Below are 12,766 nucleotides of genomic sequence, written 5' to 3'. Positions count from 1 at the left end.
CTAATATCATGATCAACAGTAAAAGACTGAAAACTTTCCTGCTAAGATCAGGAACAAGACAAGAATACTCACTCTTGCTCTTAGTACTGGAAGTCTTAGCCAAAGCAATCTGGAAAACAGGCATCCAAATTAGAAAGAAAGTAGTAAAATTGTCTCTGACAATTTTATTTGCAGATGACATAATCTTATATAGACAAAACTCCAAAGGCTCCACCGAAAAACTGTTAGAACTAATTAATGAATTCAGTAAACTCGTAGGTTACAAAATCAACATACAAAAGTCAATTGCATTTCTGTACACTAACAATGAATTATCTGAAAAAGAAAAAGAGTAATTCCATTTATAATAGCATCAAAAATAATAAAATTAGTTAGGAATAAAATTATTCAAAGAGGTGAAGCATTTGTATACTGAAAATTAAAATACAATGATGAAAGAAACCGAAGAAGACACAAATAAATGAAAGATATTTCATGCTCATAAATCAGAAAAATTAGTATTTTAAAATGTCCACATTACCAAAGCCATTAATAGATTCAATACAATCCCTACCAAAATTCCAATGTCACTTTTCACAGAAATAGCAAAAATAATCCTAAAATTCATATGGAACCACAAAAGACCCTGAATAATCAAAGCACTCCTGAGAAAGAAGAACAAAGATGGAGGCTTCACAATTCCAGAATTTGAACTTTATTACGAAACTACAGTAGTCAAAACTGTATGGTACTGGCATAAAAACAAACACATAGACTAATGGAACAGAATCAACAGTCCAGAAATATCCCATGCATATATGGTCAACTAATATTTGACAAAGAAGCCAAAATATTCAATGAGGAAATGACCATCTCCAATAAATTATGTTGAGAAAACTAGATATTCATATGCAAAAGAATGAAATTTCCTATCTCACACTACTCACAAAAATTGAAGATTTAAATTTTAATTCTTAAAAAATAAAACTACTAGAAGAAAACGTAAGGGAAAAAAAAGAAAACATAAGGAAAAGCTATTTCATATTGGCCTTAGTAATAACTTTTTTGGCTATGACACTTAAAGTACAAACAACAAAAGCAAAAATAAACAAGTGGGACTACATCAAACTAAAAAGCTTCTGCACAGCAAAATAAACAATCAGCAAAATGAAAAGGCAACCTATAAAATGGGAAAAATATTTGCAAACCATCTATCTGATAAGGGGTTAATATCCAAAATACATAAGGAATTCTTATAACTCAATAGGAAAAAAAACAAAAAATCCAATTAAAAAATGGCCAGAGCAACTGAATAGGGATTTTTTTCCAAAGACATACAAATGGTCAATGGGTTCATAAAAAGATGAACCAGCTCTGCTCTCTGCTCTTCCTCTCTCTTGCTGTCTCTTGCTATCTCTGTCTGTCTCTCTCTAAAATAAATAAAATAAAAAATAAAAAAACCCCACACAATGAGATATCACCTTAAACCTGTTAGGATGGCTATTATAGGGAGGGTTTCCCATCCAAGATGACAACATAGCAAGACCCTGAACTCACTTCCTCCACAGAACACACCAAATTATACCTCTTTTTTTTTAAGATTTTATTTATTTACTTGACAGAGAGAGACACAGTGAGAGAGGGAACACAAGCAGAGGGAGTGGGAGAGGGAGAAGCAGGCTTCCCACCGAGCAGGGAGCCTGATATGGAGCTCAGTCCCAGGACCCTGGGATCATGACCTGAGCTGAAGGCAGACGCTTAACAACTGAGCCACCCAGGCACCCCCCCCCATTATACCTTTTTACAGAACAATTTCTCCTGAAGAACTGAGGGCCATCTGAACAGCTTCTGAACAATCAAAGATAGAATGACAAAAAAAGAACAGCAAGAGAGATGGAGACATGGTAACAGAGGGAACCTCCACCCCTGATCCTGCAAACAGCAGTGGGGAGGGATAGTACTGAGGAACTGGAAACAGATTCATCTATCCTTGGACACAGAAAAAAAGCCATGGTTTAAAAGAACAACTAGCATATAAAAGAGACGACACTGGAACTCTGCCAAATGGAGGAGGAGCGCTGGGAAGCTCTCCAGTCAGAGGAACTAGAGAACAACACAGTTTACATCCATCCTCCATCTTAAAAGCCTAGACAGGAGCAGGGTCTGGATACCAAAACTGGTGGGTCCAGTCATCACAGTGAGCTTATTACCTCGTAAGCCCAGAGTCCACAAGTCCACACCAGCCCCTGTGGTGCTGGGGCACAGAAAATAAACCAAGATTTTTGTTTGTTTGTTTTAGTTTTTTTTTTAGTTTTTCATTAATTTTTTTAGTACTTTTTATTTGTCTTGTTTTGCTTTTATTTTTGTCGTTTTGGGGTTTTTTTCTTTTTTCTTCTTTTTTCCTTCTTTTCTCTTTTTCCTTTTTTCTTTTGTTATTTTATTATTATTTTCTTCTTTCTGTAAAAAGCCATGGTTTAAAAGAGCAACTGACATATACAGCCACGGATCCAGCCAGCCAGCAAAAGCCACCAAGCACACACAGTCAACACAGGGGACACTGTACACAAGACCATTCCCTCAAATTTAGGAGAAGTAGCTGTTCCATCTAGTCCATAGAAACAAAGGCAGAAAGTCAAGCAATATGGGGAGACAGAGGAATATGCTCCAAAAGAAAGAACAAGAAAAAAACCTCAGAAAAAATAAATAAATGAAACAGAGATAAGCAATATGCCTGATAAAGAATTTAAAGTAATGATCCTTAAGTACTCACTGGGCTGGACAAAAGAGTGGAAGAACTCAATGAAATATTCAATAAAGAGATAGAAAATATAAAAAAAGAACCAATTAGAGTTGAAGAATACAATAATGGAAATAAAAAACATAGTAGAGGGAATCAACAGTAGATTAGAGGATGCAGAAGAATGTATCAGTGATCTGGAAGACAGGGTAATGGAAAGCATTCAAGATGAAAAGCAAAAAGAGAATAGAATTTTTAAAAATGAGGATAGATTAAGAGATCTCTTGGACAACCTCAAGGAAACAAACATTCACATGATAGGGGTCCCAGAAGAAGAAGAAGAGAGAGAAAGGTGTAGGAAACTTATTTGAAGAAATAATAACTGAAAACTCCCCTAACCTAGGGAGGGAAATAGACATCCAAGTCCAAAAGGCACAGAGAATTCCAAACAAGATGAACCCAAAGAGGCCCATGCCACAGCATATAATAATGAAAATGTCAAAGATTAAAGATAAAAAGAGAATCTTAAAAGCAGCAAGACAGAAACAAAAAGTTACCAACAGGAGAAAACCTATATGGCTATCACCTGATTTTTCAGCAGAAACTTTGCAGGCCTGAAGAAAGTGGCATAATACATTCAAAGTGCTGAAAGGAAAAAACCTATAACCAAGAATACTCTACCCCCACAAAGTTATCATTCAGATTTAAAGGAAAGATAAAGAGTTTCCTAGAAATGAAAGATAAAGGACTTTATCACCACTAAACCATCCTTGCGAGAAATGCTAAAGGGACTTCTTTAAGTGGAACAGAAATGGCCAGAATTAGACACAGGGAAATTATGAATAAAAAGATGTAAAATATGGCAACGTATGCATAAAATGTGGAGGTGGGAGTAAAAGGGGAAAAGAAAGAAGTTATTTTTCTTTTTCTGTTTTTTGTTTGTTTTTCAGAATGTCCTTGAACTTAAAAGGCCATCAAATTTGTATACACTGCTATTTACTTTGGGTGTTATATATGAACCTATAGGTAACCACAAACCCAAAACCTATGACAGATACACAAAAAATAAAGAGGTAGAATGGCTATTATAAAAAAGACAAGAGATATCCAGTGTTGGCAAAGCTATGGGGAAAAGGGAACCTTGTGCACTATTGATGGAAATGTAAATTGGTGCAGCCACTACAGAAAACAGTATGGAGTTTCAAAGAATTAAAAATAGAACTACCCTAGATCTAATCCCACTTCTGGGAATATACCCAAAGGAAATGAAATCAGGATTTTGAAGAGATATCTTCACTCCCTTATTCCTTACAGCATTAGTCACAATAGCTAAGATATAGAAACAACCTAAGTGCTCATCAATGGATGAATGGATAAAGAAAATGTCATATATATATATATATATATATATATATATATATATATATATATGCACAATGGAATATTATTCGGCCATTTTTAAAAAAAGGAAATTCTGCCATTTGCAATAACATGGATGGACCCTGAGGACATCATGCTAAGTAAAATAAATAAGTTAAATAAGTCAGACAGTGAAAGACAATTACTACATGATCTCACTTATATGTGGCATTTTAACCACAACAACAACAACAACAACAACACATAGATACAGAAAATAGATTGGTGGTTGCCAGAGGCAAGGAGTGGGTGATGGATGAAATGGGTAATAATAGTCAAAAGGTACAAAATTCAATTATAAAATAAGTAAGTCCTGGGGATATAATACACCATAGTGACTATACTTAAAATACTGTATTGTGTATTTGAAACTTGCCAAGAGAGTAGATCTTAAATATTCTCATCACAAGAAAAAAAATGTGTAATTGTGTGTGGTGACGGATGTTAACTAGACTTATTGTGGTGATCATATTGCAATACGTACAAATATTGAATCATGTTTTACACTTGAAACTAATATAATGCTATATGTCACTTATGGGCCAATAAAGAATCTTAAGGATAGTGTGATTGTACAGGGATATAAAACAGAGGAATCAAAAGGCCAGTAAGAAAAGAGAATCTCAGAAATGACATAGGAAACAGGCTAACATGAAGCAGGTTAAAAGCAAGTTACAAGCAAGTAACAAAGAATCAGGAAAGATTTGTAAGATTTCAGGGAGAAAACAAAAGCTGGAAGCTAGATGTCAATGCCATGGAGGTAAGAACCAGCTGTTCCAAAAAGCCTATGGATTATTGGTGCAGAGGAAAGTACATTGCATTTAGTAAGAGGGGGTGTGGGTCGAAGGTCTAGCTCTGCCATTTATTACTTTCTGACCTTTGCTTTTTCACACATAAAACAAAGATAATATCTGCTCTCCTTCCTTCTCTCGGAATGTTGTGAAGCTCAAGACCAGACTGGAATAGTGTCCATGAAAATGCTTTGAAATTGGGAGCCCAATACAAATGTAGGTCAGTATTATAATGACTTGACTTATAATATACCAGGTAAAGTCAAACTATGAACATGAGATACTCCCAAGAGCTGTTGAAAATCTTAAATTGGCACGACCAACCAATTTTACAGTAGCTACCAAATACACACTTGAATCCAAACTTTTAATCAGTTCTGAATGAATCAACTGACTACATTATTTCAGGAAAGCAAACAAAATAAGCATCAATAGTGATTATTACTAAAAATATAAACATTTCCTTTGAATAATAAAACCTAAAAAATTATCATACCTTTAATTGTGGAAATGATGTGCTGAAACATTTTTGGATATTTTCAAATGATGCAGATTTTCTTAGGAAAAAAAACTGAAATAATCAAATGATAAATATGCACTGACTATAGATACTATTTGGTAAAGTAAAATATCATATGACAATTGACTGATAGCTGCTTAGGTAAATTAATGAAATGCTTAGGTAAATTTAATGAAATGCTAATTAAAATACACATTCTTATTGGATGGATTTACTGAAAATCCATCAATTAATTTAGAAAACTGTATAATAATAGAAACTATCTTAAATTTTAAAATTCAACTTGATACAACAAACACTTAACAAAATGTTCTGGTTGGTACAAGTGGCACATATGTATAAATGTGCCATAAATATCCTGACCCATGAGTCCCCTTAGCACAGAGGCTGCACAAGTGGGACCTGAAGCAGCTACTGTCCTCTGAACAGTCACCTCTAATTATAAGCAACCTCAACATTTTACTCCACCGGACCATACAAATACCATCACTTACGATGTGAGCTGTTATACTGAAAGAGCTGGGAAATACTACTATACTAAATAGTGTAGAAAGTACAGAAAAAATTGACATGTTCCATATCCTCAACCAATATAACGGTGGAAACAGAAAGAAAAGAAGTAACTGTAATCCAAAGCAGCTGTGACACTGACTAAAGAGGGCACAAATGGACGCAGCATGAAGAGAACATAGGGTAGGGAGAGGTCAGTTCTCAATGGGATGGCACCTGGATAGACTGGTTGGAAGAGGTGACACAGGGCGGGCCTGTGAAAGGTAGCAACATTTCCGTAGACTGAGATAGAGCTGAGAATATTCCAGGCCAACGGAACAGCCTAAACAAGCCCAGAGAAACGTCAAAATGCAGGGGGTTTTAGTCCCCAAGGACTTGGGTGCAGGTGGAGTACAGGGTATGTGGGGGCGACACAAAAGCAGAAGTATAATGGGAGATAAGATAGAAAGTATAGTTGAGGCCAGGTTATGAAGCTCAATGAAGCACTTTGACTTTATTTGGTAGGTGGAGTTACAGTTTGAGAAATGAGTGACATAAGTATGCCTGTGTTTTAAGAATACAGCAGGAGGCAGTAGGAGGATGGGTTGGAAGAAGCAGCTACTAAAAATGGGAATATGTGACAGGTAGGTGTAAGTAGTGCTACTACAATAGTCCAGAAAGTGTACATGGCATTCCAAACTAGAAAGGGACATTCATTGGTTCAGCTATTTTTTATGTGATGGCTACTACTCTAGGATATGGATAAAACAGTGATGAAGAATGCTGTGACCCCAGTCTGGTGAGGCATAAAAAGATCAAACACACATAAGGACAAATATTTAGTAAGTGCTATAAAGGAAAGAGAAAAAAAAGTGATCTGTATTAATTAGAAACATTATCCCCTCCAAAAAAAAAAAAAAGGTATTAAACTGTATGGGGGATAAAGGAGGGGGCATAGACATATCTTTAACCTAGTAACTAACTAGAATAGGATTTGATTTGTCCCACTGCCCTAAGACTTTGTACTATGTGCCATTCAGCATCCCAAGATACCATCAAGGGGAGCAGAGGCCTGAAGGTACTAATGGGAGAAAAATAAAACTGTTTTTTATTTGTCCCCCATAAAGTTCAGGACATCTATTAAACCAGTTATGTATACTTCCAACTTTTCTTCTTCTCTCAACTTCTCTCAATCACTATGTCTTTTCTCTCCAATTATGTTTATTATTTAATTAGCTTACTTGGATACACTACAATGATAACAAAGTCATGAGCCTGAGTCTAATCACTGTTTAGAGAATTTAGTTTTACTGTTTCATGGCCATAACCAATCCCCCCATTTGGCCCAAACATTCACAAACATGTTTCTTTAATCATTTAAGACCTAGGCAAGAAGTGATAAATGAGTGCAAGACCAGAAATTTTCAAAATTTTAGGAAAATCAGATATTCTGCTATTAATTAGTAAGTAACATCTTCTAAGTGTCACAAAGGCAACATATTTGAAAAAGAGGAAATGTGTCCTCAGCAAAGACACCAGAAGTGAATGTTCTGAGGCATTTCCCTGACTGAGGAAGCACCAAGAAATAATTTCCAGAACTACTAGAAATAATATATCTGAGCTATAGGCAGATAAAGCAACCAACCCACAATTTAGAATAAAAATTGTACATACCCTAGTACTTCTGCTATGCTGATTTAAAATAATGACACTTTCCTTGCTTTCAGCTGAAAATCTCTCAGTTAAAATTTTGCTTGCTTGAATACTCTGTAATAAAAAGATAACAGTTTTAAATTATACTTTAAAAAGCTTATGATCACTGTTAGTTCATAGTACACATTATTACCAAAAGAAAAATGTATAGAAAAGGTAGAAGTATAGACAACATTTACCAGACACATCAAAAGCCCAGCTATAGCCTTAGTATTTGACCCAAACCCACAATTTGGCTTCCGTGTTGACCGTTAGCCAAATAGATACTTCTATCTTATTTCTGGCATCACTAATCTTACAAGCAATCAATGATACTGTGATCTCATAGTTAGCATTGAATCGATTTAGTATACAAATATCAGAATTATGTATAAGACTTATTTGGATTTATTGTCAATATAGGACTATTCACTGTCAAATACAGGTAAGCATTCTAAATTTTTATTGGACTGAAATTCTCTTTAAATGCCTTATAATTCAAACTCCATCAATTAAGTTATATATGTGTATTTATTGTTGTAAGGATGAACTGCTGCAATCATTACAATTATTATTAAATGTGTTATTCTTCTATCTTATAATCAGCGATTTGGATATAGAAAAACAACGAGAAGATCTAAGTTTGACATCTTAGTGTATTTATGATGAATTAAATCATGCTGCTACTTTGCTTAAATGTTTAGGTCTCAAACAACTAAAATTTCAAATTAAAAAAATATTTATTCAATAGAAAATTAGCTTTTTTTTTTTTTAAAGATTTTATTTATTTATTTGAGAGAGAGAGAATGAGAGACAGAGAGCATGAGAGGGAGGAGGGTCAGAGGGAGAAGCAGACTCCCCGCTGAGCGGGAAGCGTGATGCGGGACTCGATCCCGGGACTCCAGGATCATGACCTGTGCCGAAGGCAGTCGCTTAACCAACTGAGCCTGAGCCACCCAGGCGCCCTAGAAAATTAGCTTTTAAAAATACCATGAAATTATCACTGAGAATGGAACAGATATGGAAAAGGCTATGGGTAATTTAGGAATCACCAGCATTGATTTTTATTCATCTTCTATTGTATTTTTATAATGCAGCTATAGCACAGTGTAAGGTAAGAGAATTACTAAACATAGCAGAAGGATAATTGGTCACTGTTGCTCTTCAGAGATAAACTACGTGATACGCAAGAGACTATGGAACGATTTTGTCATATGTTTACACAAAATATTCAAATATGACGGAATAGCAGCTATTGTATATTTAAGGAAATGCTTTTAACAATAACAAGGACAAAAGCCTTAATACTGTATTTTACAGATATCAAAACAGCAAAACTTGCTAATTATCAATGGCTGCTTTTTTTTCTTTTATTTTCTTTTTCCTTTTTTTTAGAGAGAGAGAGAGAGATGGGGAGGGGCAGAGAGAGAGGGAGAGAGAATCTCAAGCAGGCTTCATGCCCAGGGCAGAGCCCAACATGGGTCTCAATTTCACAACCCTGAGATCATGACCTGAGCTGAAATCAAGAGTCAAATGCTTAACCAACTGAGCCACCCAGGTGCCCCAGTGGTTGCTTTTTTAAAAGAGAACATGGTTCATATGGAACCTTATCTTGGAACCTGCCAAGATAGTGACCAAACTAATGTGTCTTGAGAGAGCAACCATTGCTTATACGATATCTGATGTAAAAATCCTCCTGCTCTACTCCAGAGATATTGCTAAAACTGGTATGCACCCAATAAAAGCTGGGATGTAGATAGAAATGGAACCAGTTTTGCTACTTTAAAAGTCAATTATGACTCTGCTTCTAATTATGGCAGGCTAGGTAATTCTACTAAGGAAAACTAAGAAAGCTACTTATAATACAAAAACTGCAATCTTCAAAGCATCAAAAAGCCAACATGATGATGAAGAGATACTGAGCCAAAATCTAAGAAAAGGCAAGAACCTGGAAAAGTAAGCCCAGTATTCAAGATGCTTTTGTTCTCATGATGTTTGCCAAAGCAGCTGCAAGTCTGAGCTGCAGACTGACAACTTCTTGGGGCAACGGTGATAGAAATTGAAGCCCAAAACTTACCCATGGCATGGAGACTGATTTATTTATATATATTTACATATATGTAATATACTGTATAATATTATACATATACAAAATATGCAAGTATCCAAGGCTACAGGATGCTACACCATCAGATTAAGATGAATAGATGTAGGGGTGCCTGGCTGGCTTAGTCAGTAGACCATGTGACTCTTGATCTCAAGAGATCAAGTCCTGAGTTCAAGTCCTATGTTGGGTGTGGAGCCTGCTTTAAAAAAAAATTTTTTTTTAAACCTCTTTAAAAAAGAAAAAAAGAGTGAGGGGAAGTAAATCAGCCTTTGTGTAGACTTTCAGCCTTGGTTCCATCACAAGGGTGGTCAAAGAAACTCAAGCCTCAACCTTAGACTAAGACTGTTTCTGAGTACTAAAAAATTTGACAAAAAATTTCTCTGGAGAAAGAAACTGTCATTCTTGGTCTCAAAGGTTTCCTAAAAATAATGTTTTAAATACAATAATAAACATTTAAAGACAGACACATAAAGAAATAAAACACCAAAACAAAATAGATTTGGAGAAAAAAAATAAATATTCTAAAAAGAAAAACACAAAAGCAAATTTAAAAATACAATAAACAAGTTTAACAGTATCTTAGACACAACTGAAGAAAGAATTTATAAACTTGTACTATAAGACAGATCAGAAGGGAAATTATCCAGAATCCATCATCAAGAGGAAAAAGGTAGCTAATACCTATGATTAAAGTCCCAGAAAATGAAAGAGAATGAACAGAGGCAACATTTGAAAAGATAAAGATTAAAAATTCTCCATAGTTGATGAAAGACATCAAGTCACATATTCAAAAATCCCAATAATTCCAAAGCATAAATTTTAAAGAAATCTGCAGCTAGCCACATCATAATGAAAATAGGGAAGAAAAGAGAAAAACTTAAAAGTAGCCAGTTTGGGAGGAAGCAAGGAATCTGTTATCCTCAAAAGAATTCACATTTAAGACTTACTTCCCAATAGCAACAGTGGATGCTGGAGAATATTAGAACACCATTAGTGTGCTAAAAGAAAATATCTGCAATATACATCATACCCAGGTATAATCTCTCTCAAGAATGAGCTAATATAAAGACATTCGAAACAGAAAAACCAATATTTTCATTAATTGCAGACTTCCTACTTCCCTTAAAGCAAATTCTAAAGATATATTTCACGCAAAGGGTAAAATGATTCCAGACAAAGTTCTGAGATGCTAGGGGGAAAAAAAAAAGAAAAGAAAAAGAGAGAGGGATAAATATATGGGTAAAATATAAGAAATATTGTATAAAATGATAATAATGTTTTGAGGGTTTTAAAAGATAAAGATCTAAGAATATAACAAAGTAAAAACATATTAAGGCAAAAGGGGTAAATGGAATTGAAAGGTTTTAAAGTCATTGTATTGTCCTGGAAGAGTATAAAGATACTGATTAACACAAGATTTTGATAAGTTAAAGATGTCTATCCAGGGAAACCACCATAAGAATAAGAAATAGTATATATACTTCCAAAATAGGGTTAATAAAACACAATTTATCAAAATAGTTGAAAAAGTAAAAATAAAACCTGAATATATATCTAGACTGCTGAATTTTTTTAAAAAAAGGAACAACAAAAAAGATAAATTTAAGAAAAGGAATAAAAGAAGAAAATGAAACAAACAAAGGCAGAGTCAATAAAAAACATAAATTATATGTCAGGATAAAACAAAAAATATCAGTTATCACAATATATATAAACATTTTAAATTTACCTTTAAAACACAGGGCATACAGACCTTTGTATCTACATACTATTTCCCATTCAAAGGAACCTTTGAACAAAAGATTCTTTGAACAAAGGTCTGATTCCAGTTAGGATGCATGAAAAGTGTCCTGGGCCATCTCTTTATGCCAGAAGTCTTTTTGGATCCTTTTTCTTCTAGTCATTGGGTATGAACAACCACCAGCACTGACTGACTTTTGGACCATCTTTCTAATGGGTTACTCTGTCATCACCAGTTGTAACCAGTCCTGGTTACAAACCAATCTGAGTCTTGCTACAGTTCTTACTTCTGTTCAGAAACTTCTTTCTACTTTCAATTCCCTATACTCACATTTTCTAAATACAAAGAGAGAAAAATACATGCCCCTACTTATAAACATGGAATTTGGAAAATATTGTACTCACTACAGTATATTGAGTAATATTACATATTACTCATATTACCCCCCAGCTGGGTCAATTCAGTTAGAAGCAGATGCTACCAGTGGAGGCGACAAAGAGAGCGAGCAGTAGGAAACCTTCAGACCATGATGCAGCTGACACCTGTGAAAGGCGAAGAGAGGAAGGAGCGAGTAGGAAGAGCTTCAGATCACAGAGCAGTTCTGAGATTCAGCCAGGCAGATGGAAAGTTCCTGAGCCAAAACTGCCTGTTGAACCAATCCCACATCAAGCAGGTATGGGTCACCTCTAGCAAACCTGTTGTGTTCAGTCACTGGCTAGAAGCAGCCCAGAGGAAAAATGGCCTTAGAGCAAATGCCATGATAGATCTACAGGACAACAGCTGGAGGCTGCCAGTCAAGCTTATGTCAACAGATTCTCCTGAAGGAGATATGAGCATCACATTTTCATGGATGCCGTGCCTACTTACGCAAATTAATATTCACCAATCTTACACTAAGGCAATCTTTAATATACTTTATGTTATGAACCTTTTTCTTTTAGCTCGTTACATATTTCCCCCCAAAAAAATATTATCTTCTTGAATAAATGAAAAGTTTAGATTACACTTAAGAAAAGAAAATGCAAATATACACAACAATCTTTCAAGATTTAAATTACACATATACTTTGATCAGGAATTCCAAATAGAAAAATACACATCTGTATACAAAGATATATGTGCAAGTGTGGTTTGTGGGAAGGTTTGCTTTGTTTTGTTTTTTGTTTTTTATGATGCAGCCTCAGCTGAGATCCTAACTAAAACCACATGAGAGATCTTGAGCCAGAACTTCCTAGTTAGGCCAGAAACTGTGGATTCCAGATCCTCAGAAACTGTGTGAGATAATAATAGT

General features: G+C 35.0%; 1 protein-coding gene across 1 annotated transcript in view; it reads right to left on the bottom strand.

Moving 5' to 3' along the window:
- Nucleotides 1-12,766, bottom strand: part of LOC116632630 — a 129,100-nt gene that overhangs the window by 10,123 nt on the left and 106,211 nt on the right. Inside the window, exons 8-9 of the mRNA XM_032404576.1 lie at nucleotides 7,610-7,702; nucleotides 5,423-5,497 (exon numbers count right to left, since the gene is read on the bottom strand). Coding sequence (XP_032260467.1) covers nucleotides 5,423-5,497; nucleotides 7,610-7,702 — 168 coding nt within the window. The remainder of the gene's footprint in view (nucleotides 1-5,422; nucleotides 5,498-7,609; nucleotides 7,703-12,766) is intronic.

Source organism: Phoca vitulina, unplaced genomic scaffold (assembly GCF_004348235.1).
Source record: "Phoca vitulina isolate PV1807 unplaced genomic scaffold, GSC_HSeal_1.0 scaffold7, whole genome shotgun sequence".
Lineage (NCBI taxonomy): Eukaryota > Metazoa > Chordata > Mammalia > Carnivora > Phocidae > Phoca > Phoca vitulina.
Note: the sequence above shows the minus strand (reverse complement) of the source record. Positions and strands in the feature narration are given on the sequence as shown.